The sequence below is a fragment of the Bombyx mandarina genome, chromosome 24 (assembly GCF_030267445.1).
Source record: "Bombyx mandarina strain Sakado chromosome 24, ASM3026744v2".
NCBI lineage: Eukaryota > Metazoa > Arthropoda > Insecta > Lepidoptera > Bombycidae > Bombyx > Bombyx mandarina.
The window spans coordinates 10,953,493-10,981,473 of NC_143230.1; the positions used below are offsets into that span (position 1 = coordinate 10,953,493).

A 27,981-nucleotide genomic window follows, 5' to 3' on the forward strand; every position below is an offset into this window, starting at 1 on the left:
GATCATCGATATTGTTTTGATATGATAAACGTATTTTGTATGTTAAATAATTATATTATTACATACCTTCGCAATGTAATGTAATGTCCCCGGGCTCGCACATTTGTAAAAACTTTCCGAAAACGAATTCAAAATATTAAACGGATATATGTATATTTGCACTTTTCAATTATTATTAATTTAACTAATCAACGATTATTTTGAATTATTTTCATTAAAATTAACAAATTTTATGCAAGGGGAACAAACACATGAATTAAAAAATCTTTTTTACTATGTACTTCTTTTCTTTTTTTTGTTTTTTCGACGTTTTATTTTTTTCTTGACTACCCGCCTTTCATTTTGCAAGTCTTCGAATGTGTTAGGCAGAGGGAAATATAACGCAAAGCCTTTCATGATATTTCCTATTATTACGAATACATACAATGATAAGTTGCTATGACTATCTGAAGTCCTATTAATGTGGTCACGACGACAGGAAATAAGCTTCACAATCCTGTATAATTCTGCCACGAAGCAGTTATACATTCCGGTCTAAAGAGTGGGACAGATCTATTGGATATAATACAATTAAGACTTTGAACTCCTGTCTCAAAGTGAAAGGTACCATTTACCACGATAACCGTGTTCGTAGCCTCTACCGTCCAAACCCAAAACGTCACGCATAAAGCAGTCCCGGACCATAGAGAGTGTTTATTTTTATCCTAAACAACGACTTTTTATTAACTGACTCGATGGTGCAGTAGTTGGCGGTCTTGACTGTTGCGCTGAGGATCGTGCGTTCGATTCCCGCATCGGGCATACTTTCGTGTGGTGAACAGGTTTGGTTGCTCTTTGTCTAAATGTTTACTATCTATGAATGTTTATATTTAAACATATACAAGTGTGTATGTCAGTCTCTGGTACCCGTAACATAGGGAATCCTAATTGGGGACTGTGTGACTGTGCGTGATTTCGTGCGTTTCCAGTTATGTATTTTTTTATCGGCTGGACAGGCGGGCGAGCTCACGGCCTTCCTAGTGTTAAGTGATTACTGAAGTCCATAGAAAACAACGTAACTGCCGCCACTCACCTCGAGACATGAGCTCTAAGTCCTTGTTATATAGTACAATGGCCCTTCAAACCGCATTACTACTTCACGGCAGAAATTAGCAGGACGGTGGTATCTACCCGTGCCGGCTCACAAGACGTCCTAGCACCAATAATTACGCAAAAAACTTTTATAACAAGCGTTCGTTTATATGTGAACTCATTCGATAAGTAAAAAATTTTAGCTCATTCATGTTTATTTGTATGTAAATGCGTATTTTACAACACTCTTTCAAGTAGCATTCTCGTTCTAGTTCATTGCTATAGCATATTTATTACGTCTGGCATTAAATGGACAGAGACATCGCCTTTTCAGAATGTCGCCTACGAAACAAGTACGTCCACGGCCTTGGGACAACGGTTAGTATTGTTTGTTGTGACGCTATTTTAGTTTTGGGTTGTCTTTATGAAAACAAAGCACCCATTGTATGAACCTTGCGTCTTATCTTCCAAGAATTTCTGAGAATTGTAATTACAAACTATGTTTAATTTGTTACCGGAGAATCTAAGGCTCCCTGCCCACTAGGCAGCCAGGCAGCGGCAACCGAAACATATGAGCAGCCAGTTAGTTATAGCAGCTAATCGACGCCAATTTATGATATTTTCGTCGAGCGATTTGGACTTTATCTCGTAAAAAACGCAAAGCAAATAAAAGACACTGAATTCATCCTCTTTTTCTAGAACGGCATTCAAAAGGCTTATTCTATAATCTATATCGGTTTTTTTTAATACAAGAGATTGTGCCAGCACGCTGTGTCATATAACTAACATTTAGCAAAACGAATATGCATTGGCTGCTACAGCAAGTGCGCGGGGACTGACAGCAGCCAAATACATTCGCCAGCACTCGCTCTGGCTGCCGTTCGACAGGCGCGTTGTATTGACGGCCGCAGCCAAGGGCTCCGGGCTGCTTATGTGCGCGGGCTCCCATACAACGCCATATATTCGTCTGGCTGCCTAGTGCGCGGGGAGTCTTAATGTCTCCGATATTGACATATTAATTTATTTTTGAAAAAATTATAACGGCGGAAATATGTGCATAGCTATATTTAATTGAGCGTATCTACGAATTCAATTTCTTCTTTGAGGCATCTGTGACCCAATGATTAGGTCGCCTTTTTTATTTTCGGGCCGGTAGCCTAACCTCCTACGAGGTCCCCGCGCAAAAGGGGCGCGCGGGGTATGTGAGACTCAGCGATCTGCATGGTGTTGTGAGCAGACTGCGGGCTCAAGGATTTTAGGGCCCACCCACTAAACGACTCCCCTGCACTCTTACACCCGACGTCCGATACCCTCCGGGGTCAGAGCCCGGATGAGAACCCTTTCAAACCGAAACGCATTACTGCTTCACGGCAGAAATAGGCGGGGTGGTGGTACCTACTCGGGCGGACTCACAAGAGGTCCTACCACCAGTAAAGACGGTTTGCAAATGTTGGGGGCAGACTTCAGGCAGGTTACCGCGGTCAACACTACAACCAGACCGCGCGGCTCACCCCAAGGATGCCCAGCCGACGGAGCCTTCGAGGCGAAAATGATTAAGTCGCCTGGAGTATTCACAACGATGCGACTGTGCTGGTATTCAAATCCTCTGCGAGATACTGTTACGCCGGTAAGAGCAACGTTATCTAATGTCAAATAGCAGAAACGAATATCAAAAGAACCAGTAAATCCTAAAATGCTCGAGAACTACAACGCCATCTATTGTCAAATGGCGAAAACGCATATCGAAAATACTCGGCTTGAGCGGAATGTTCTCCATAGCTCTGGGGATTTCGTATCGACTGTAAAAGCGTTGCAGTAATGATCCGGAGACAGTTAGTAATCGGAACTATTCGAAGCCAAACATGGAACGGATCACCTGAAGCGAAGCGGAAGAAATGAATTGAGAATTTGTAAGTGTTCGTTATGTGTTTTAAGTGTTAATACAGTTTTAATCTGTACTTCGGTAAAATTTTTATTTATCCCGAATCCAAGCGCGTAAGAATACTATACTTTCCTACGTAAATAAGTATGGTGATAAAGTATTTGGCGGCCCTGATTGCTAGACCAAGTCTTGGGTCTTCACGACGGGCAAACATTCGTGCGATGAACAAATTTGTTTGCTTTTAGTCTAATTTTTTTATGTTTATATACATGTCGGAGACGGTCATTAGTTCGGTAGCAAAACGAAAAATGGCGCAATTCGCGAGAGGTGACAGCACGATTGCGATGTGGTCGGGACTTGGCTAACTTTGGGCTACGACAGAGCCTAGCCGATGGAGGCGCGTAGACGCCATCACACTTACCAACCAGCCTGCTTGAAGAACGGTGCCCCCGTGCTATTAACTGTCATTCGTTTTCGTTTACTAACGTCAAGAGAAGAGTTCTAAATTGTTCTAAGATAACAAACGTGTTTTGTGTACTCAATATTTTTCTTAACTCGATCACCTGTTCGCCCCTATGATGTCTGACGATGGTGTTAACAATTATTTTTATTGCCCTAGCAGGCAGCCGAACGCACGGCTACCCGATGGCGAGTGGTCATCGTCGCAAATGGATTTCAGCTATGCCAGGGGCAAAGTCAAGCCGCTGCCTACCCTTAAGTACTCTCCACAAGCCTCGTTTGAAGAAGGACATGTGATAGCGTTCGGGAATATATGTATTTATTCAAATGTATATAAATATATATGGATGTATTTCAGTCTCTAATCTCTCGTAGTCTCATCGTAGTCTAGTGCAGGGCTTTCCAGACAACGACCCGTACCGCGCGTTTTTATCAGAAAATAGTTTTGGATATAAACATTATAGTTTTAATAATAAAATTCTTTGTCAAAACATTATAAGCAATATTTGGTATAATTTATTTTTATTCTTGTAGCATTCCAGGTCTATGACATCATTAAAAATGAAAGCTATCTTTTACCATTATTGGGGGAATTCCCGGAAAGTATTTTGTTTTATTAATATATCTAAACACATAAAAAAAATCTTCACATTTATTTCTAGAAAGTCCCAATTGTACGAACTGATTTGGCGAATAGACTAGCCATATTTCTATCGCGTTAAGGTTGAAATGTGAAATCGAATCAGCAAGGAGGAGTTTCACAGTAAAATCAAGGCAACTGCCATAACAGATGACCGCTGAAGCCTAAAAGTTCTAAGTAGCGACGGTACATCGAAAAAGCGCCGCTTGGGTGGCCTTCCACGAGGCAGACTGATAACCTGCCAAAGGTCGCGAGAATCTACTGGATGCAGACTGCGTAGAACCTGGTATAGCAGCGAACCTTAGGGGAGGCTTATGTACGGAAAAGGCAGTCTATGAGGTGAAAAAAAAGCACATCACACAAAAAAAAAGCGAAAGACATTTACTTCACAAAGCACAAATTATGACAAGTATTTCTTCAAACGAAAGGTCGGCTCGTACGAGCCACGGTAACCGCTCACATCAGTTGGGCTCTATGCTTGTCTGCTTACAAGAACAATAATAACAAAAAAATCTCCCTGAGTTTTGCCTACATTATGTTGTGTTAGTCGTTTATCTGTATAGTATTAGGAAATCACTCGTTTCATACAGCTTCACATGAACCTAAGCTCACCTGTACACGGAAACTCGCGTTTCCGTTTCTGCTTGATCATCTTACTTCGAGGACTCACAAAGTCCGATGTCGACGTTATATCGCACACCGAAGTCTGAAAAGTAATATTCATTACGGCTCGGTGTTCTGAATTACTTAACACCAACGACTACCGCTTCTACCGGTCAGAAATACGTGACCTTTTGCTGCATGAACAAGAGATCAAGGTTTCTAGTCAAAAGTCACTGGATTTTGTAGGCAGCGGCTTGGCTCGGTAGGCAGCGGCTTGGCTCTGCCCCTGGCATTGCTGAAGTCCATGGACGACGGTAACCACTCACCATCAGGTGGGCCGAATGCTCGACTGCCTACAAGGGCAATAAAAAAAATATCCATGAACACTAAATAGTAGAGTCACTAAACCATTTTCACATTTAATTACCCAATGTCATACGTTACAAATCTGCAGCCCTACCTTAAAATCTTTATTTGCGAACACCGCTCTCATGCGTTGTGCAATGAAGATAAGAATTAAGAGTAGTTCGTTAGCTAAAACTGATTTAAGGTACAAAAATCTGATTGATGATACTATTTCTGTTTAAGTACACAGTGGAGTAAATTGCACACGCATACCGACATCTTCTGAACAATAGTCGCAGAGATTTAATGTCATATTTACAATTGATCCATTGATATAGGTCTCGAGAATTTGCCACGTAATATGGTCTCATGTCTATAAGCCAAGCTTAGAAGCTCACGACTCTCCATAATAGCTAAATCATGCCTAACTATTACCCGTAATTAGTTCCGGGAAATGCCCACATGTAACAACGTTTAAAAGGATATGAAGATCTGCTTGAACTATTAAAACTAGTGTTACTTTTAACTTGAGAGTTTACATACTTTATTGTCTTTCAAATATCCAAAAAATAACTATAGCAAATTCTATTTTATCATCTGACAACACTGGTAAAATTTTGACAGACTTCTTATCTTATTTTGTCTTCGTCTAACACGCCATTTTTGAATGTATCTGTCCCTTTCGATCGTCGTTAGCTCTTTCATCCTTTGTCAAAAGTTTAGGGGAATAACCGAAAATAGTTTGTGTTGGAAAAAATCAATATTTCCCAATTTATGGTTTTCCTTAGATCATTCATACTTATGATCGTGAATGATTTCGATAATTGGGTTTCATAATGATATTTTATTAAAATAATTCATTATTAATAGTAATAGCCATAAATAAGTAGGTATGCACTAGGAACAGTGATTAGGGTTGTGCATTTGTTACTTTTGTTCACTTTTAGGGATGTGTTGGCCAATTTTATATTTAATTAAAATATTATAAAAACTTATTTTGCCTAGATCAACTTTGGATAAAAATGGCCTTGATCTGGAACTCTGTTCATCATCATCATTCTTTCCTATTACTCTCTGCTGGGGTGGAGGGCTCGAATCAAATCCTTCCATTTACATCGGTCTTGGGCAGTCTGTTCTAGCTCCTCCCACGTCATGCCCAAGACACCTAGCTCCCGCTCCACAGCGACGCCAAGTTGTTCTGGCTCAACTCTGTTGTAGTACATTTATGCGCCCGCTCGCAATGTCCTGCTGCTTATAGGAATTAGTGGGAGAATCAAGATACAAATGAAGTGAACTTAGTGACCGAAGGAAGCTCATCCTGACACCAGTATAACCCGGTCACTGTCCAGCAAGACCATCACCGATGCAAGATATACTGCAATAAATGGTCGTTCGGTCTGATGTTGATAGGCATGTCACTCCGGTGCTGCCGGCGGACGCTCAGCACTGCAGTAGTAATTGAGTAGCTGCTCTTATGCATATCCCAGCCGGTAGTAATCTTTTCCATTTATATGTATATTTATTTTTTGTTGCTTTAATTTTTGTAATTTATGCTCGGAAAAAAATGTTATTTATTGTTATTATTTGACAGGTTAATGTTTTTGTGTAACAAATTCAGTTTTTTTTTAATCTAAATTACCTACAAAATATTCTCACTGTAGAAGATGGCCACTGAAATCTTGAGTAGTAGCAAGCCGTAGTAAACTCATAATTACTTATTATATCTGACCAAGTTCACACAGCATTTTCTTCCATTGTTGTCAGTTCAAAGCTTCAACGATTTACTTTGGTTTACCTAGTTCATCATAACAGTTAAGATTTGTATGGTACTAGTAGCTTTAGTAGTAAAGATTTACTTAAAATCTGGTGGACCAAGCTATGATAAAAGGGATATGTCCATATATGAGGAGTGCACCAAATTGCATTATACAGAATTTCTTGCAAACTCATACATCATCATCAATTTTATATACTTTAGTTATTTATGATTAATTTATAGAATTTACAATAAGAGTAAATATTAACAGAAACATGGACAAACAATATAGCAAATGAAATTACTTGTGTTTAAAACATAAAAAAAAAAAAATTTTTAGTTTGTAATCAAAATAAATATAATCAAATTTCATTTTAGTAGGATCTGATATGATAACCCTTATATATTGAGAAATTTAAAAACGTGGATATTACGTCTTTGGTTCTTTGGCTTAACTTGTTTTTTTAAATTTAAAAACTTACCCAAACATCAAATACATCTGAAAATTAAATTTTGCATTGATCATTAGTGCTCGAATATAAAACATTATTTTAATTTCAACAACTCATCGTGTAATAACTTTTACAGGTACATACTTCTAGGAATATAATGGAATTGTTATTGAAAATTGAGAACATATTTAATCGAATTGCATATTGTATTCATAAAAAGGAAAAAGTAGAGGTTATGCCTTTTAACTTATGAAATTCTGACAAACCCAATAAACGAAATATTAATATGATTCTCACTAATTTAATTTAATATTTTTTAAGTTATCTTTATATAAAAAAACTTACCGTTGCTCGTGAAATCTATTGGCTTATACATTATTCTGGAATTATCTGGACTCTTTAAGCGTTCTATTGTAATAAGTAGTACATAATTTTGTACTTTGTTGTCGAAATAAACAATAGTTATGTTCTGTCTCAATTAAAATTTATTAAAAACCCGATTTTCGATTTTGTATGTATGTAAACAAATCATTTTGAAAATTCAAAAAAATCAATGTTTACTTTCGTTCAGAAACTTATTTTATATAGTTCGTTAATTTTCTAATAAAATATTTTATCGATTTTTATAAGGTTAAATACATTTTTGTATTTGTTATTAAAAAACCGTAGTTATAAAACGGCAGAATGAATATTTAAAAAAAATAGTTTTGGACCATAGAATTTCCGACCTACCTACATTACGACGACAGTTATGCCGGCCACTGACATGCGCGCAAATATTCGTACATTGTACGAATGTTTGCGCGCATGTGAAGGGCCGTCAAACATTCATTCGCAAACCTAGCGGCTGTGCAAATGGGTTCGCATACTCAATTTGCGAACCCGTTTGCGCTTCCTCCTACACTTGTTTACGAATGTCTCCTCCTTTTTAATTCGTCAATAGAACACTGAAGAGAAAAAGAGTTTTTAATTCTTTCCCAGACATTATTAACAGCCATGCTGTTTTTATGGGATTTCTTTTGATGAAGATACGCTACACAGTAGACGTCACGAACTATAAAAATGGCGTATAGTATACGTCCGTTACCTTCGCAATCGTCGGCGCAACTGGGCAAGCGAATGTGTGGGAAGTCTCCCACGCGAAGGTTCGAGGTTCGCGCGCTTTGATGTCTGTTAAAAAACCGACACAGCTTGGAAAACCACGAATATAGCGAAAACTTTGCATAATCATTTGCAAATGTCGTCCTACACTTGAGTCGACTATTATCAAAGGCGGCAATCTGACTTTTGGACAATGATTGGTAAATCAGAAAAACGAATTATTGACTTTGTATTCCTTTGGCAGTCACAAAACTCTTCGGAACGACATCTTAGATAAATAACAGGTTAACTATTAACCTTTATTTAATGCAGGTTTTGAACCGTATTCTTTGAAGGAGACGATTATATACAAATAAATCTGTATTGACATATCAATATTTTTTTTTTGTCCAAATGTACAGATTGCCGTCTTTGATAATAGACGACTCACTTGCGGGTTTGCGTATTCGTGCGCATGTGAGTGACCAGTGCTAGGCTAGAGGGATTTCGCAACTTTTTGGCGGGAATATAATAATATAGTCACAGTTGTGTAAATAGTTTAATGTTGTTAATTTTGCATAACTTCACGTTTAATGAAATTATAATGGTAATTTATTAAAAGTTTTACATCTGTAAAAGCGCATAAGTGTGTCATTTTATTGAGAAATTATTTCTTTCATTTCATCTCGTTTCATTCTATTCTATTTAATTTCACTCTGAATTATTACGATATAAAATAAACCAAGTTCACCTAATTCTACTCCGGTTTTCTACTTTTTATAAAAAATCAATTTTTTTTTCAAAAGTAGCCTCAACAGCAAACCAATTGCCAAACTGAAAAGTAGAGAGTCCGACCGATGGACCGTCGAGGCGCTAGTCGACGACTGTACATCGGTCGTCTCGACAATGCAGCCCTACAGGCCGCCGACATACCCCTGCTGGACCAGAACCACCCTGCTGGGTCGGAAGACCATACACAGTCAATCGCTTGATCTTGCGCAGCATTTCCATAGAACCGTAGAATTGCTGTCATGCGGCGCATTAGAAGAGTGCATGTAGCAGGCCATGCGGTCTTAACCCCTGAAATCCTTCACGGAAAGAACGGGGTCGTCTCCTAGAGGGGCAAAAGTCGGACGAAAGCCCTTCTCGAGGCCCCGGGAATAGGTCTTCCTCTGACGTTCAGGTGCTTCCTTCTGCGAGATGGTGGACTCGCAGAAGCCGAGCATCGCTTTCCAGGACTCGCCGGTGCCGTGTATCGTAGCCATGATCGTCTGCTGCGGTAAGTCCGGTCCTATTTGCGAGACGAGGATACGGCACTGCCCCAGCCACGCGGGGTAGTGCGCGTGTGCTCGACCGTGTTCTCGTCGTAGCCACAGTAATGGCCCTCCATCGTTGGTTCCCTCCGGGCGACGCGGTGCAAGTATCGAAACACCCATGACGGATGGGCACTCGTGTCAACCGGAAGGTGAGAAGCCTTCTGTCGCTGTTGAACCAGTCCGCACCGCCTCCACTGTCTGAAGATCGGCCGACGGGTTCGCGAGTCGGCGAGACTACGCCTCCAGCACGGACCGCCGAGATTGGAGCCTCCGCACTCTAATCGGTTCTTCGCCACGATCTATTGTACCTAACGTAACTACACTATTATGCCAATATAGCAGTTTTACCTTGGGTCCTAAATAAAAATAAAATGTGCATATGTAGCAAACATTACATTTATTTTACTATTAAATTTTTAAAAATCAACTCATTTCAAAAATCTTTAAAGTCCCACGTTCAGAGTGCTATGAAATTTATGTATATTATTTATAATATTAAGTTTGATTAAAGAGTCCGACGGATAAGCAAGAGTGTGATCTTGCTTTTGGAATTGCTGATGTACATAGGAGATGGTGGACGACCTTTGTATATGAGTACTATCAATAGCAAAACAGAAAATAAAACTAATAAAAAAGTTGATAATTTAATCTTTGGTATTAATTACATAAATATAACATGAAACATTTTTAGTATCTCAAATATTACATGTCTTAAAAATAATTGGAGTTACATTTTTATGAAACAGTATATAAAGTACACTGCCTCCAGGGTTGTCTATCAAGCAAGTCACCACATGGAATCTAGAGATATTCCTTGAAACGGTACACCATTGAACTGTGCACCGATACATTATAGGAGTGACGGTTGATGCATCATTAAATAATCTAACATAGGTCTTTGTTCTATTCTAATTTATAATAATGAATTGAAAACTGCATAATATAATTTTTTTATTGCCTACATGGGTGAACTAGCTCACAACCTACCTGGTGTAGTGTTATGTATAAAACATATAGGCCTAACAACGGAAAGTCAGTGTCACGATATAAAATCAAAGTTCTATTGTATTGTATGATGATAATCTCTTACTCCAAACTAGAACATACTACTGTTTCTCTGCAGAATGAGACTGGGTGGTGGTACATACTTGTACGGACTAGCTATATACCTTGTCACCAGTAGTCAGGGTTGATTTCCAAGTATATGCAGAGTACTTAAAGTCCAGCTGCACTCATCCTTATCTTGTATATTTTTGTTTTTCAAACTAAACAAATCTGAATTTAAAATATAATGTATCTATAATAGTGAGAATCATATTTCATTTTTTTACATATATATATGTAGTAGCTTTATTTATTCTAACATAGTTTTTAAGTTTTACTATCATCTATGAATCCTGATCACATTATTTAATTCACTACAGTCCAACGGGATGGCTTTTCGCAATTGCCTTTGTCGGGGCACAGCCTATTGAACGTAGTATCACTAGGAAACCCTAATAATTCCCTTTCCTCTTGTATTCGGAATGTAAATGTACTTTCGTGTGTGCCCACAAAGAAGGCGGCATGTGAACAAATTATTTGTTCTAATATCGCAATAGTACCATCATCGAGCTGGGTAAGTTCAGCTTTATTAGGTACATAATAATGTACGTTATAACCTAAAGTTTCTAGATTACTCTGGAGTATTTCTCTTTCTTTGGCCGATGCGTCTGTAGCTATGAAAACTGTTTGCACATGAGGAAGTTTGTTTTGCATTATGTTTTGAATTTGCTTGGCCGTTCCAGACGTTGTTGGTACGTCTTTGCTCCTGTATTTAGCAAAATCCTGTCTCCTCCAGTGCACGCCTAAATAGTTTAAGCACAGCTCCGTGTTGCAATTTAATTTTTCTTTAATGTAATTAAAAGCAATTTCTGTTAATTTCTTATTGAATTTCATACTTTTCCTGCATTTCCAGTATGTTCGGTCGCCATAATTATCGTGTAGAGGTATTTCACCGTGGGCCACCATTATGAATTTGTCATTACGGTGTAATTGAAAAAGTTCCGGTAGCATGGAAATTTTTCCTTGAAATTTAACACAGATTATCTCGTTGGCCGTTATGTTTCTGTAGCCCCAGTACTGTGGCACGTACGGACATTCCTCCTGTACCTCCCATTTGTCTTCAAAAATACCATTTTCGAAGGGATTTTCATAGTTTTGCAACACGTAAATTGTATCTATTATCAATTGCTTTTGTAGAGATTTTTCGAATATCTCGTACAGCTCAACGACAGGCGCGAATGATTTTAAGCTTTCTATATCGAAAAAATTTCCCCACGGAATTGGTTCTCTCTTTTTTGTGGTTTTCCAATGGTACAGCTTATACCAAGGCGGTAGAACTAAGCCGAACTCTTTCAGTTTACCTCGTTTCTGTTCGTTGGAGAGTAATATAGCGAATCTCATGTACACGTCTCGTCGCAAATTAAATCCTTCGGGTGGATTAACGTCGTAGAATAACCATTTTTTGTCGGAAGATGTATTTTTTGTTTCCTCACAAGAATCCTTTGATACACAGTAACCGTTTTCAGTATTAATTGCAGCGTTTATCAGTATTAAATTACAAAATATTGTGGAAATTAGTTTCATTTTTTATACAATGTACAAAAAATTAAATCGAATCAATTTGTAAATAAGTTTATCTAAGTATGTTTACTCTTTTTTTATATAAGCTCTATCTATCTATCTCTTAGGTTTATGGCGTTTCCTTTTAGATTTCGCCAATGTCAAGTGTATATAATACTCTGCTTTCTATAGCGGGCTTCGTGAACGAGCAAGGTCACAGATATTCACTAAGAATTAAGTGAGTAGCTAAGAATGTTTGATGACAGGATCTCTGTTGATTTACCTAAAACAAATAAGACGCACACAATATATATACAGGGGTTAGTTCGATAAAAGACAGACAAACTACAGCTTAATGTTATTTTGGTTAATGAATGAACTAAGAATATAAACGAAAGGAGAGTTGACAAGGGAAAGAAGAGATTTGAGATCAATGGGGCGAGGAATATCAGGAGGAAGGAGATCATAGAGGGAGGAAGATAGACGAGGACAACTGAAAAACATGTGATTTGGAGAGCCTTCGTCAAGACCACATTCGCAAATAGAACTATCCCTGATATGAAGTTTAGCCAGGTGGACGGGGGTACACGTATGGCCTAGCCTTAATCTACAGATCGTACTTGTAACGCGTTTATGTAAATCTTTGAAGTTGCAGAACCAAGGTCGGGGAGGAATAAAGCCTTGAATATCAGCGTAGTGTTTACCTTTATAAAAACTAGTCTTTTGCCAGCAAGAATTCCAAGAAGAAAGCAATCGTTGTTTAGCTATTGGGATTAAATCATTAGAATAAATTCTGTAATGATCCATACAGCCAGTTGTTGTGGCATCTTTGGCACAAAGATCTGCAGTTTCATTACCTAAAATGCCACTGTGGCCAGGCAACCAAGCAAGGACAACTTCAATGTTTTTAGAATGGCAGCTGAAAAGTAAATTTTTAATTTTAAGTATGTAAGGAAATTTAGATTTAGATTTAAATTGGTTAGCAACGATAGCCTGTAAACAACTCTTAGAATCAGTAAGAATAACAGATTTATTTAGTTTATGGGACTCAATGAATGATAGTGCTTCCAGAATAGCTATGGACTCACCAGAGAAGACTGAAGCTTGAGGGGGGCATTTAAAATTGAGAATCATATTGTATTTGGGAATCCAGACAGCGGAGCCAACACAACCCTGGTCTGACAACTTAGAAGCATCAGTGTAAATGATGAGCCAATCGGGCCAATGCTTGGCAATGTATCTATTTAACTGGGAATTTGCAGAATTACATTTTTTTTCTATGCCGAGATCTAAAAGAACTTGAGGCTGAAAGATAAGAGCCTTAAAAGAGATGTCGAAAAGAGGAAATTTTTGATACTGAAATACAGGACAAGGAAGGCGGAGATAGCTGACAAAACTATTGAAAAGGCAGGGATAATCCTTGTGGTACCAATATTTATTAGAAGAGATAAAATCAGAAAGGATATGAAGTTTAGAGATAAGAGGATGATAAGGGGATTGAATGACTTTAGAAAGGAACCGGTCAGATAAGTATTGTCTTCTAAGGAATAAGGGAGCATCGCCGCATTCTACCTGAAGAGCATTAATAGGTGACGATTTCATAGCTCCACAGATTAATCTCAGACATTTAGATTGAAGTTTGTCAAGGGAACTCATAGCAGATTTGTTACAAGGTTCCAGAAGGAAAGTGCCATAGTCTAAGTGACTACGTACTAAGGCGTTATACATAAGTTTTTGAGTATAGGGGTGACAGCCCCACCAGACACCAGATAAGGAACGCAAAATGTTAATATTTTTTTCACATTTTTTAACAATATGATTAATATGATGGACACCAGTTAATCTAGAATCTAATACAACACCAAGAAATTTCACATTGTCTACAACCGAAAAATTATGTTGATCATAAGATATTGAAACGTTAGGACAAGATCTGGACCGAGAGAAAACAACCACTTTGCTTTTAGGAATAGATAGGGACAGACCGTGGTCTGAGAGCCAGTCTTGGAGATAGCCTATACCTGAATTTAGGCGAGAAGAGGCCTCATCAATATTCTTAGAAGAAACATAGAGTGCGAGATCATCAGCATATTGTAGAACTTGACAAAAGGAATTAACCGAAAGCTCTAAATCGTACGTATAAATACTGTAAAGTAACGGGCTGAGGACTGACCCTTGGGGGAGCCCCTTCCACAGCTGTCTGGGAGAGGAAGAATAATTTGGAGCACGAATATATACGAATCTAGGAGACAGGAGATTAAAAATTATGTTTACAATCTTCACAGGAATACTCAGCTGGAGCATTTTCTGCCTGAGCACTGGAAGAAGAACATTGTCATACGCAGATGATATGTCCAGAAAAACACCTACTAAAGACTCATTTTTAGAGAAGGAAATACGAACGTCTGTTAGAAATATGCTTAAACTATCCATAGTACTAAAACCTTTTCGGAATCCAAACTGAGATTTAGCTAATATGTTTCTATTTTCCACAATCCATTCCAAACGATTCTTGATTAAATGTTCCAATATCTTAGCCATTGTACAGGACAAAGCGATTGGCCGATAGCTAGAAGGGTCAGAGCTGGGCTTTCCAGGTTTTAAAATAGGGATGATAATCTGAGTCCTCCATTCGTCAGGTGGAGTTCCAGATAAAAAGATATTATTAAGAATGGAAAGGAATACCCGTTTTACAGAGTTACTGCTTTTGGAAATAAAAGAGTATGGAATCCCGTCAATTCCTGGGGATGAATCACTTAAACCCTCCAAGGCAGCTGAAAGTTCCTCCCAAGAAAAAGGAGACTCAAAATCATCAGTAGAATTAGAGGAAAAAGCGGAGGGAAAGGTTTCTTCCAAGCAAGGTACAGAGGGAGGAGCTAACCTACAAGAAAAATGTTCAATCCAGTCAGAAGGATCGTTAGATGAGATGACAAGAGCAGGAACAGAGCAGCGATATCGTCTCATATTCTTCCAGACTTTAGAAGGGGGAGTAATAGGAGAAAGCTCCTCGCAAAAACGCAACCAACCAAATCTTTTCTTTTCTGATAAAAGCCTTATAGTCTTGGCAGCAATTCTCTGGTAAGAGATGAAATTTTCCGAGCTCATCGCAACCGAATAAGCATTCTCTGCCTCTGATCTGCTCTGGCAAGCTTGAGTGCACTCCGAATCCCACCACGGAGGAGAAGGGATTTTACATCTAACAGTGTTTTTGAGAGGTATAGAATTAGCAGCAGAAGAAAGAAGAGCGTTTCTGAAAATTAGGTAAGAAGAAAGGACATTGACAGGGTTAATCAAAGGAATATTCATTATCTCTTGATCTAAATGAGATCTGAATTGAGACCAATCAGCTCTGTGAATATTAAATTTTAAGAGAGGTGGAAGGGAAGCAGTAGGAATATAATGAAGGGAATCAGGAATTGACAGAATGATAGTAAAGTGATCACTACCGTGAGTGGAAGAAAGGACAGACCAGGAGAGGCTAGAAGCCAAGGAAGGAGAAGTTAAGGAAAGGTCCACAGCAGTCTTTGGATTCTGAGATGGAGGAACTCTGCGAGTAGGGGACCCGTCATTCAGTAAACACAAATCTAGTTCATCACAGAGATCAAGAAAAGGAAAAGAAATAGAATCACAGTAATAACAACCCCAAGATGTATGGTGAATATTAAAATCACCAAGAATAAGGATAGGTGGAGGAAGACTTGTAATAATAGTTTTTAATTCAAAGAGAATAGCTAAGTTAGGTTCAGGGATGTAGATGGAGAGGAAAGAAATATTATTAGCTCTAACAGCAACAGCAAAAATGCTATTACTGTGGGAAGGAAGGGAGAGTTGTTTAAATATCACATTTCTGGATACTAAAATAGCAGAGCCAGCATAACCATCTGATCTATCGTCCCGGAGACATGAGAAACCCGGGATCCTAAAGTTGGATCCAGGCTTAAGCCATGTCTCCTGGACAGCAAAGATAGAAGGTTTGTATTTGTTAATAAGAGTGATGATATCATTCTTCTTGTGACGAATGCTGTGACAATTCCATTGTAGGAATTTGGGCATTTTTAATAATTTTATTAAGCTCAGTAAGTTTAGACATGACATTGTTCGGTAGTTCAAAGTCCCCAAAACGGGAAAATATATTCAAAATTGTAGACAGTAAGAGTTCCAGGAGATTGTCATTGGGAGATACATCATCTGAAGGATAGGCACTCCCATTAGGGAGACTAGAAGGGGGAGTAATAACGATTGCTTGATGAGCTTGCCTATCATAACCTGGACTGGATGCCGGAGCTGGAGGGGATTTTTGTGTACAGTAAGTGCGACGGTACGAGACTGAATTGGATATGGCTTGGGTGTGTGGAGAAGGTTGGGTTAGGGTTTGGGAAGATTGAGTGGGAAAAAGGGGGGGAGGCGTACGAGAAATGTCTGCAAAAGATCTTCTAACTTGTGGGAACCTGATTGCTGCTTCGTTGTATGAAATGTTCTCTTGTGACATCACCAGTTTGATAGATTTCTGTCTAGAATATTCAGGGCAAGATGTATCTATGGCTTTATGGTTACCAGAGCAAAACAAACAGGTAGGTATCGGAGATAAACTATTACATTCAATGCCAGAGTGAGATTTCGCACAGATAAAACAACGCGCATTTGACCGGCATTGCGTAGCAACATGCCCAAATCTGCAGCAATTATTACATTGAATAGTTGGTAAAATATATGTCTGAACTGGGAGGGAATTGAAAAAGCAGTAAACCCTATCAGGAAGCTTTTGGCCAATAAATGTAAGGACAACTGTCGGAGTAGGAGTCCAAATAGGAGTGTTGTTTTCAATTGATTTTTTATTGAGTCGTCGGGCTCTGATGACACGTCCAAAACCATCTGGAACTTCAATGGAAGAAACTAATTCTTCTAAGGTCCACTCTACGGGAACGCCTCTTACAATACCCATGCGAGTCACATTATAAGAAGGTATAACGGCATTGTATTTGGCTGCGGCAAGACCTGGGTGATCTAGGAAGGAATTTGCGGCAACAGCAGTTTTAAATTGGACTGAGACTCGGTTTCGGCCGATACGTTTAACACCATCTTTAGCAACGTCCTTGATATTGTTGTGATGTAAAAAGTGACCGAACTTAATTGGGCGAAGCGAAGAACTAGACGAAATCTCACAATCTTTACTTACGTGGATTAAAAAAGGAGCAACATCCTGATCCAAATACCGTTTTCTGTTGCCCTCAAACTCTGGTAGAGTGTATACAGACTGAACAGATCCGATAACTTGCGCGACTGTATTTTTTTTTTGAGGTAAAGAATAATCAGAATTTGGGGGAGTTTGTCTTTTTCTTGAAGGATGTAGTGACTCCGTGTCCATTGGGATTGGAGAGTTAGATGGGTCAAGGATATAACCTCCCCCGGGATCGGGGGGGTCGACGCCGTTCATAATTACACTATTTACACTAAACTACTATATTATAATACTTACAAATAAGACAACACACTTATATAAACACAAAACTAATAATTAGTTAATCAACAAGGAATGGAACCCAATAAAACACCCGAGAATTATATAAATAACCAAAACACTTGCTTCGATCACTCAACCACCAAAATTTCCAGCAAATTCTTATATAAGCTCAGTCAGCAGAAGTATTATGTGTGTTGTCTATGGTTTAGGCAGCTGTTAAACTGTCAAACGTAAAATAGTTTCATGTTTGTAATTTATGAAAGGCGAAGGTATCATACCACAGAAACCCTATCATAGCATATTAACTTTTTATCATTAGATACTGAAAGTGCACCAAAATAGGGAAATGAAACAAAATAAGCAATTAAAGAAAAAGAAATTGTAGGGGGCTTCTCGAGTTTTCTCCTTAAAGTACATTATAGGCTCAGTTATTTCCCACCATTTTACTGAGATTATCTCATTTCATATGCCCCGCTTTTGTAGCGCATCAGGGATGTTTGCAGACGCGCACTTAAATTGTTTTTACGCTACCATGCGTAAGAGGTGTGCATCTCTGGTAAGCAGAGTAAGGGCCAGCTCTAACAGTATCCTGAGCATGATCGCAAGCAGGCTGGACTGTGTATACATGGGTCGCTGTGGTGCCAACTCCCATGGGATGTTACGACAGTAATTCATTGTGATGTAAATATAACTACTAATATAGGTCTAAGTCTTATTAACAATTTATATGAGTCATGGTTACTTGCAATAAAAACATTATTATTATTATTTCATCTTTTCACATTACTTCAATCAATCAATTCATCTCATTCCACTCCAATTTATATTTCTCAACCAAATATACAATCATCAAAATAAAAGCATATTTGGCTACAATAATACATTATTCCTTTGAATAATTTCACAAATTATGTCATTTTTCATATTCCAGTTTCAATTTAAGTTCATATTTATTTCATTAGCATTATCAAGAGAGATGTCTAAAGGCTTCAAAGTTTTCACCATTCAAAAGTCGGAGTACAACAAGGACGGAAGATACTATTATATTTCTGCAGCTTCTTTCTAACATAGTGTTACTGGAATATGGTTTCATGCCTGCATCAATGTGTAGCGATTTAGATTGATTTTAGTAAAAAAGCCAGTTATTACGGAACGCAAATAAAATAATAACTAAAATGGAGTTGAGTGATGTTATAGTGAATCAGCCCGTCGTAATAGACAACGTAAATATGTGTTACATTTGGAATTATAATGACCCAAAAAAAACCGTGTTTTAAAATTAATTTTCTTTTAATATTTACGAATAATATTTAAGAAAAGTAAACCAATATAAACGCACAAAGGACTATTAAAACGTTACAAATGAATTACGAATTGTCTTTAATGCATAATTGTTGAGTTATGACTCATTATTCCATGCGTGGAGTTAGGCAATGTTTTGCATATGATTATAATTTCCCGTTGTTCTAGGGCTCCGGCGTAATAAAGGCGGGCTTCGCTGGTGATCAGATACCGAAATGTCGTTTCCCGAACTAGTAAGTTACACATCCTCACTGCATACTGCACAATGACTTGGATGCATACATTGCCTGCATTGAGAAGAAAACATCCACATTTCTGCTTAAGATATTTTTCAATTAACTATAGGTTGATAGTAGATTTGCTTGTGGACACTAAAGATTTATTACAAACTAATTAATTTTTCCATTAAAACCATTATCTTTATTCTTTATTTGTACACACTGTTAATATAAAACAGTAATTTCGATAAGATATAAAAAAAATGGCAAGCTTAACTCAACAATTGATTTATCTACCAGCTAACCGTTCTCAAAGAAGGAAAGCTTTACATGAGTGGGTAGATGAGTACAATCTAATTAATTTAATTATTGATACTATAGACAATAACAATAAAAATAATAAAAATAAACACTAATACATAATATATCAAACTATATACATACACAATTACACACATAAATAACATAAACATATACATACACGTACATATATAATGAAATACATAAAATAAATAGATATTATAAATAATACTAAAAACCCTTATTAAAAAATCTATTAGAAATGTATAAGAGGTCACAGATAATGGAAAATACTACATATTGTTTTTATGATATGAAAGCAATCTGCTACCATGAACACATACAAAAATTGAGCATCCTACTTTGTAGTATTGGTCGCCCGAAGCACACAAGAGTGATGGCAGGAGCGCTAGAAGGCGAGATCTTCGTTGGTCCTCGTGCAGAAGAGCATCGCGGTCTTCTCAGCATCAAATACCCAATGGAACACGGAATAGTTACAGACTGGAACGACATGGAAAAGATTTGGAATTATATTTACAGTAAGGTATGCTAGTAAGGCTTAAAGTAAGGTTAAGTACTGTATTAATTTCGTGGCTTGTCCCATAGATGATGACTGATTACTGGCGGTAGGACCTCTTGAGTCCGCGCGGGTAGGTACCACCACCCTGCTTATTTCTACTGTGAAGCAGTAATGCGTTTCGGCTTGAAGGGTGGGGCAGCCGTTGTAACTATACCTGAGACCTTCGAACTTATTTCTCAAGGTGGGTGGCGCATTTACGTTGTAGATATCTATGGGCTCCAGTAACCACTTAACACCAGGTGGGCTGTGAGCTCGTCCACCCATCTAAGCAATAAATAAAAAAAAAAAAAAATTATTGATTAATTAAATTTTAAAAATGTTTAATTTTAATATAATAGTAATATAATAGTATACATTTTTTATTTCAACATTAATTCATGAGCCATTGCTCAATTGAATACCCTCTTTGCTTGGTACTTAAATTGAATACTCAAAAACTTGTTTACTTCTGAGCGGTTTTTAAATTTTTATTTACTTTAATCAAATAATTGATTTTTATTAAGTTTAATTTAGCCATTATGATTCAACAAACCTTCTCTCTACAGGACCAGCTATCTACTTTCTCAGAAGAACACCCAGTGCTGTTGACAGAAGCACCTCTGAACCCTCGCAGGAATAGAGAAAAGTCCGCCGAAGTATTCTTTGAAACATTCAATGTACCGGCATTATTTCTTTCAATGCAAGCCGTTCTCAGTTTGTGAGTTTACACATCTATCTCCGATTATCGATAATAACAACAACAATAGATAAAATAACAGTAATTTTTCTAATGAAATACATACTCAACAAATGCTCACAATTGACTTCCACGGTGAAGGAATAACATCGTGTAATAACAATCAAACCTGCAAAATTATAATTTGCATAATGACTGGTGGTAGGACGTCTTGTGAGTCCGTGCGGTTAGGTACCACCACCCCGCCTATTTCTGCCGTGAAACAGGAATGCGTGAAGGGTGGGGCAGCCGTTGTAACTCTACTGAGACCTTAGAACTTATATCTCAAGGTGGGTGGCGCATTTAGGTTATAGATGTCTATGGGCTCCCGTAACCACTTAACGCCATGTGGACTTTGAGCTCGTCCACCCATCATAGCAATAAAATGTCTTCCACCACTTAACTTTAGGTGAGGTAACTTTGGACTGAGGAACTTTAGGTACAGATTCTCATGACCACATTTCTTCGTTCAGGTATGCAACAGGTCGTACCACGGGTGCTGTACTGGACTCCGGCGATGGAGTGACGCACGCCGTCCCCATATACGAGGGGTTCGCGATGCCTCACAGCATCATGAGGGTCGACGTGGCCGGGCGTGACGTCACCAAGTACCTTAGGTATGTGACGCTTCTAAGACTAAAGAGCCACCATTAGGGCCTGCATTAATAGTTTAACTGTAATTAAGTTATACAATTGAGTAGTTACGTTTCTTGATTTGTGTATTCTTAGGTTCTGGTAACCGCTAATTCAGGAATTCCCAACCAATTTTGTGCAATAAACCTCATTTCCAAAATGAACTGATACCTGAAAGCCCATACTACTTAGAAAGTCTTACTTCTCTATTTTTTTAAGCTATTGCATAGATTTTATCGCGGGCTTTGAGCGCGGCGAGCGAATCAAGAAATTCCGTAACGAAAATAAAACCTAACACCACTGCATGCGCATCATAAAAAGTCTGTCCATCTCTCTCTCGCGCAGTCTAGCTTATGAGTGTGAAGGGGACAGTTAATGTTTTGCTTTTGTTAACGTTTATAAATATAGCATGGTCTTATTTTATTATTGTTTTAATATTAAATTATTATTGTCTAATTATAATTGCATAAGTTGATAAGAAATCCAATGCAATAGCTTTACCGCGACAGTCCCCGAGTGCCACACTATTTTTTTATTTTCCTTTCGATATAAAACGCTTACCAATTTGAAAACGTAACGTTTTTTTATGTGAGTAAACTTGAGATCATTATCTCTACAAAATTTAACAAAATAAATTGACGTAAAATTCAGTAAATAAATGTGAAAGTACAACATTGTTACTTCCAACAAAAAATTGGTAGTACAAGTCGGGGAATGTTACAAAACTTTTCGACTATCGCTTTGACGACCCGTCGATCGGGCGTCCTCCGGGTGGCGCCGCGTGTCTGGTTGTAATGTTGACCGCGGGAACCCCTCCACTCTGACTGGGTTCTGACCCCGGGCGGAGATCGGACGTCGTGTGAGAGAGCAGGGAAATCATTTAGTGCGGTAAGGCCCTAAAACCCCTTGGACCCGCGGTCTGATCCCAATATCTACAGATTGTTAAGTCCCACATACCCAGCGCGCCTCCTAAACGCGGGGACCTCGCAGGAGGTAGGAGTATGGTAGGTCATGACTTAGAAGCCATTATTCCACCTCATGGCTGCAGAAAGTCTCCAACAGGAGAGATCAGAGTATACGGTGACTCTGATCTCTCCTGTTGGAGACTTTCTGTATAAAATCACATCGGATCCCCAGACTTCTACTCCGCAAAGAGGGAGTGAACCTCAGGACGTCCGCCGAGCTGGAGATCGTCAAGTCTATCAAGGAGAGGGCGTGCTACCTGTCTCCGAACCCTCTGAAGGAAGAGACCTTGGAGAATGAAAGGGCCCAATACGTTCTCCCTGATGGAACACAACTTGAGGTGAATTCTTAGACTTTTGAGGATGGCTGATGCTTCAGTTTCAAAGATCGTCTCACTGCTTATTTATTTTTGGACTATCTTTAACTTTTGTGACTGTTAGTGAGCATTTTAAGACAGGATTTTTTCAAGTACCTAATGTTTTAATGGACTACACTACGCGAATGCCAACGTCGTTCTTGAAGTCTTGAAGTTTTAGTTGTTGTATGAAGGTTTGTCTATTAACTATGAATATGGAAGTCTTTAGAGGACGAGGTAGATGGTAAGTGTAAGAGGGGAGTGAGCGAAGGAATGGTAGAGGAATATGATAGAGGAGTAGGGAAGAAGAAACCATGTTACGTCGGCCTCAGGTGACTGGGAGAATGCTGATTGTATAAATGTTGTTGGTTCCTCACAATTGGAGCTCAGGACTGTTGCACGACAGAAATTGCGCCATGGCGTGCTGATGTTGTGTACCCCCTCCCGCAGATTGGCCCGGCCCGGTTCCGAGCTCCCGAAGTGCTCTTCAGACCGGACCTGATCGGTGAGGAGTGCGAAGGTACGTATGGTTTCCTTGCATCAGCTGTTATTTACTGGAATGCGTAGATAACAGAGCCCTGAGCTGGGGTGTACCTTGATGTTCAGTAGTAGCTAGAGCCGATGGACATCAACAAACTTAATGCCTTAATCCACGTTGAGGCCTGACTTCGAATTTGATCATTGGACTGTCCCATTTTTCAAATCGAAACCCTAGACTGTTCCGCGGCAGAAATTGATTGTATGGTGTTGCCTATCCGTGTAATCTTCCAACACACCCTACTTCTACTAATAGGAACCTACCAATGCTGCCAATGTCCAATTGCCCAATGCCGTCCAACTGCCCAATGTTGCCAATGCCCAACCTCCGGTAAAACTGATCAAATAAGGCTTTATGATATTTAACCACTAAAATAGAATGTCTGTCTGTTCCAGGTCTTCACGAGGTGTTAATGTTCTCAATCCACAAATCGGACATGGACCTAAGGAAGGTCCTCTACCAGAACATAGTCCTCAGCGGAGGCTCCACGCTGTTCCGGGGGTTCGGGGACAGGCTCCTGCACGAAATCCGGAGACTAGCGCCTAAGGATATGAAGATCAGGGTGAGTGGGGGTGGCCGTCAGAGAAACTTGGTCATTGGCTTGGCAGAAATGTTGACGAGGTGGATACCACATCTACCTTGGTGCATAACGTCAAATTCTCTATGGTTACGTTTTCCCGCACTCTTTAATTAGGAACCCTGGACTGGTTCACAACAGATATACTAAAGGTATACTAAAGTACATATACACCTCTTTGTATGTCATAGTACCCTGGTACTTTTCTTTCTAAGATGTTTTTCGTAAATAGGCAACATTAGCGGCCAATTGATGTTAAGTGTTTTTTTGGAATCTACAGAAATCATAACTCGAATTCCGTGACCCACCTTGAGACATGAGGTCGAAGTCTCAAACGTATATACCTGTTCCACCCTTCAAAGCGGAGTGCATGATTGGTTCACAGCGGAAATGTGATGTTTGGACGTCGAAGACTAATTTATATATCGAGGGGTGCAGGTTTGAGGTTTGAGCGACATTTTTGCAACTTAACATTTAAAGTTTAAAATTTGGAAAAAATATCATAACAAAAAGTCTTCTTTGAGCTATTTGAATGGATTAAACTTTAATAAAATTGAAGTTCAATTAGAAACATCGAACTTTTGATGCTGATATCAAACGAAACGGACCTTTAATTACAAAGATAAATGTCGCTTAAGCCGCATAGCTTTCCACCCCTCGATATCTACTTCTTTTAATGTCATAGTACCCTGGTACTTTTCTTCCTAATATTTTACGTTAATATCATCATGGTCCACGCGTGATGTTGTTTGTATATATTATATATAGATTTGTGGTTTACCTGAGGTTTGTGAAATCAATGTGAAGTCCGTGCCCCACCTTGAGACATGAAGTCGATTTCTCAAATCGGAATCCATACCTACTTCACAACATACAGCCATTAATAAATAAAGATGGCTGTACGTCAGAGCAGAGTTATATTAGGTTATACATCTCTTTGCATATCATAGTACCCTGGTATTTTTCTTCCTGATATTTTATAAATAATAGCACGGTCCACGTGATGTTTAAGTAGCCTGCCTACCTGAGATTATTGAAATTAGAATGCTTTCCGTCACTCATTTTAAGACATGAGGTCGATTTCTCAAGTTGGAATCCAATCCTCACAAAGCTCATATTAAAGATGGCTGTCCTTCGAAATCGTATTATTAAATTTACACATAAACCTCTTTGCGTGTCATAGTAGCCTGGTACTTTTCTTTCCATTATTTAACGTAATTGCTTCGATCAATAATAGTACTAGATTAAAGATCAGGAACAAAAATAAGACGCTCCAGTGGCCACGTTTGCCGACACGAAAACATCTTCATTTCTTAGAAAAAAGTTTAATAATGTTAACGACTTCAGTTTATTCTAAACCTTAATACTTAAACATAAAGTTTAATTACCATTGCAAAATATATGTATTTAGGTCCTTTCGTCAGAAAAAGAATATTATGGAATAAATTTAAAATGTCACTTGAACATAAAAAGACATCAGTACAAAAATATTTATTCTAAAATGATACTTAAAGCCTAATTTATAAGGTTAAAAATATTTGTTTAAAATTTCGTGCTTATTGTATTGTGGAACTAGATGTAGTTCTTGGTATTACATTTCAATGCTCAGAACACAGTAAGTATTGAAAGACATAGAGTTGCAGAATATACATATTTGTTTTAGGTTTGTTTTGTATGGTCGCAACTATTTTTGACCGATTCAAAAAAGTAGTAGATAATATTTTACATTGCCGCTATTACAACAAATAGGTGATAAAAAATAAAATTGAATAAAGTAAAAAAAATATGAAAGGAAACACGATACATGTTTTCCACGTATTCTTTATACAGAAGTAATTAAAACAATAATGTAGGTTTAATTACCTTTAAACAGATTCAGTTTGTTATAAAGCTGTCTTTTAGAAGTCATTTTTATATGAGCGGTTTCTTTTTTACAAATATAATGTAATCTTATATCAATGAATTTGTCTATAATCAGTTTAATTTAGGCTTATTTTATGGCTGTGTTCGTTTCCCCCAGAAAACAAATCCTTTTCAGCATATACGCTTAAATTATTATAATATTTACACATACATATAAAGTTTTTTTAATACTTTTTTGCATTGATTTGCCACCACCATTGAACAATTCTAGAATTTTTATAAGGGTTCTATATTTCTTCTCCTCTTTCTTTCGCGACAATATATATCCATTGTGCACAGCGACAAGGGGCTACTAGGAAATCTACAAACAAAAATAACATTATAAAATAACAAACCTACTCTATGCATTCCCTGTTCAAGAATTGGTGATGTTTGTTACAATAGTTGGTGCCTTGTTGCAAACATTGGCCAAACAATTACAATATTCGTAAATTGTGTTTTATTTACAATATAATTGTGTTTATTATTTTATGAAAAACACTTAATAATATAAGTTTACCAAAAAAAGATATTCCTTCCAAAACCTTGGTGTTACGGTGGTTTTTTACTCAGTTTTTGAACGCGCATTGCAGCGTTTTGACGTCTTAGTGTTGGCTATGATTGGACCATACTAATTTGAAATAAGACCACAAATTTATTTGTGGTCTTATTTTTCGGGCCGTTTTTGAAGCGCTAATCGCGAATCTAGTAGTATTATTGATCGAAGCGTAATTGACAATATTATTATCAAAGTCTACCTCATGTTAACTGGGTTACTCGAGGTCAGTGAAGTTACAACATGAATTCCGTGACCCACCTTGAGACATGAGGTCCAAGTCTCAGTTATTTACGTAACCCTCACTTCAATTTGAAGCCATGACTGGTTCCCAGCAGAATAGACGAAGAATGGTTGTACCTCCGAATAGAGTTATCCTAAGAACACCTCTTTGATATCATAGTGCCCTGGTACTTTTGTTGCTCCACTTTACGTAGATTAACCGACGAAGCTAACAAGCTCTCACACGTCATAGTATCCTAGTACATTCCTTCCTATTGTTCTACCTAAATTGACAAAATCAGGGCCCATTTGATGTTAAGTGGTCAATGGAGGTCATAGACATCGCAACCTCAATGCCACCCAACTTGAGGCATGCGAAGTCTCAATTGTCTGTCTCAACGGTATCACTCTTCGAACTGAAACAACGGCTTCGCGGCAGTAACAAGCAGCACGGTACCTACCCGTGATTGTAATAGAGCAATATTGTGTAGTAAGCACGGATTGGTCCTACCTGCCTGTTACAACCGCTAAGTCATCCCACGATCCATCACGACAAAGTTACAAACGTGACCTTGTGCCATAATGCGCTGACCCCTTCACAATTCGCCCATGGACCGCAGCGACACAAAACGTATACAGAACCAGGAGTATTACAACAAGGTATTCTCTTATCCAGATCTCGGCCCCCCAGGAGCGCCTGTACTCCACGTGGATCGGAGGCTCGATCCTCGCGTCTCTGGACACCTTCCGCAAGATGTGGGTCTCCAAGAGAGAGTATGATGAGGAGGGTCATAGAGCCGTCCACAGAAAGACATTCTAGAACGTTCCACAAAGACCTCTAGATTCTCATCCGAAATGCTCTTAAGTTTTGTGAACGGCGTTGCAACATCAAATAAACGCTAAAAAAAAGTAATAAACTATCTAAAATATTCGTTTAAAAATTAATGCTTTATTTATTATGCAACGGAAGTTTCTAGAAGCAAATTTTCCTGTTCGCTTGATCTCGCTGACGTTATCCGAATCAACCGACCTTACCTTATAATGTCCGAGATGTTTCTAGATCACGCTTAGTTATCTAGAACGTTCTCGATGCGAATGGCTGCTTAAATCGTAAACGCGCTGAAGGATCTTCTCGTAACGATAAATCGCTCAACATATTTCATTAAACATTAATTCTAGAAGAATCTTATGTTTTTTTTCTTCAAATTCCAGAAATTTCCTAACTTTCCAATTTATTTTTAAAATGAAAAGTAATCTAAGCTAATGAGTTTCTTGGCGAAACATTGTCTCGACAAAGCAGAGTTCCCCATATCGGGACTCCTCATTATTGGACAATCGATACATATAAATAAAATTGGAGTATCTGTTTCTAATATTGAAATAACCGCTTTTTACTACATGCATATGAATATATTTACGGTACACACACCAAAATAACATTTACAATTTTT

General features: G+C 38.3%; 3 protein-coding genes and 1 long non-coding RNA gene across 6 annotated transcripts in view; 1 reads left to right on the forward strand and 3 right to left on the reverse strand.

The window, feature by feature from the left end:
• Adar (Adenosine deaminase acting on RNA) overlaps window positions 1-7,741 on the reverse strand; it is a 48,451-nt gene extending 40,710 nt beyond the window's left edge. The window contains exons 1-3 of the mRNA XM_028181690.2: window positions 7,554-7,741; window positions 7,239-7,255; window positions 4,665-4,758 (exon numbers count right to left, since the gene is read on the reverse strand). Coding sequence (XP_028037491.2) covers window positions 4,665-4,758; window positions 7,239-7,255; window positions 7,554-7,584 — 142 coding nt within the window. The 5' untranslated portion in view covers window positions 7,585-7,741. The remainder of the gene's footprint in view (window positions 1-4,664; window positions 4,759-7,238; window positions 7,256-7,553) is intronic.
• A 2,482-nt stretch (window positions 7,742-10,223) lies between these two features.
• pofut2 (protein O-fucosyltransferase 2) lies at window positions 10,224-17,812 on the reverse strand. Of its 3 annotated transcripts, none has more exons than XM_089737903.1 (2): window positions 17,685-17,812; window positions 10,224-12,491 (listed from the first exon to the last, which is right to left on the reverse strand). In XM_089737903.1, exon 2 carries the CDS (start codon window positions 12,230-12,232, stop codon window positions 11,015-11,017), a length of 1,218 nt encoding a protein of 405 aa, XP_089594029.1. In that variant the 5' UTR covers window positions 12,233-12,491; window positions 17,685-17,812; the 3' UTR covers window positions 10,224-11,014. The 3 variants fall into 3 exon arrangements, 2 of the variants coding, with proteins under 2 accessions (XP_089594029.1, XP_089594030.1); XM_089737904.1 differs by lacking the exon at window positions 17,685-17,812 and adding an exon at window positions 12,829-12,910; XR_016325300.1 differs by having other exon boundaries at window positions 12,317-12,491; window positions 14,011-17,806.
• Window positions 17,813-18,482: 670 nt separating this feature from the next.
• Arp1 (Actin-related protein 1) lies at window positions 18,483-27,714 on the forward strand. The gene is made up of 9 exons (XM_028181750.2): window positions 18,483-18,892; window positions 19,140-19,204; window positions 19,859-20,033; window positions 20,615-20,766; window positions 21,258-21,401; window positions 22,555-22,720; window positions 23,186-23,255; window positions 23,669-23,835; window positions 27,207-27,714. The coding sequence occupies exons 1-9, from the start codon at window positions 18,845-18,847 to the stop codon at window positions 27,348-27,350; spliced, it is 1,131 nt and encodes a 376-aa protein (XP_028037551.1). The 5' UTR covers window positions 18,483-18,844; the 3' UTR covers window positions 27,351-27,714.
• On the reverse strand, window positions 25,160-26,474 carry LOC149500073 (uncharacterized). The gene is made up of 2 exons (XR_016325301.1): window positions 26,273-26,474; window positions 25,160-26,074 (listed from the first exon to the last, which is right to left on the reverse strand). It is a non-coding gene; the product is annotated as an uncharacterized LOC149500073 (long non-coding RNA).
• Window positions 27,715-27,981: the final 267 nt, after the last annotated feature.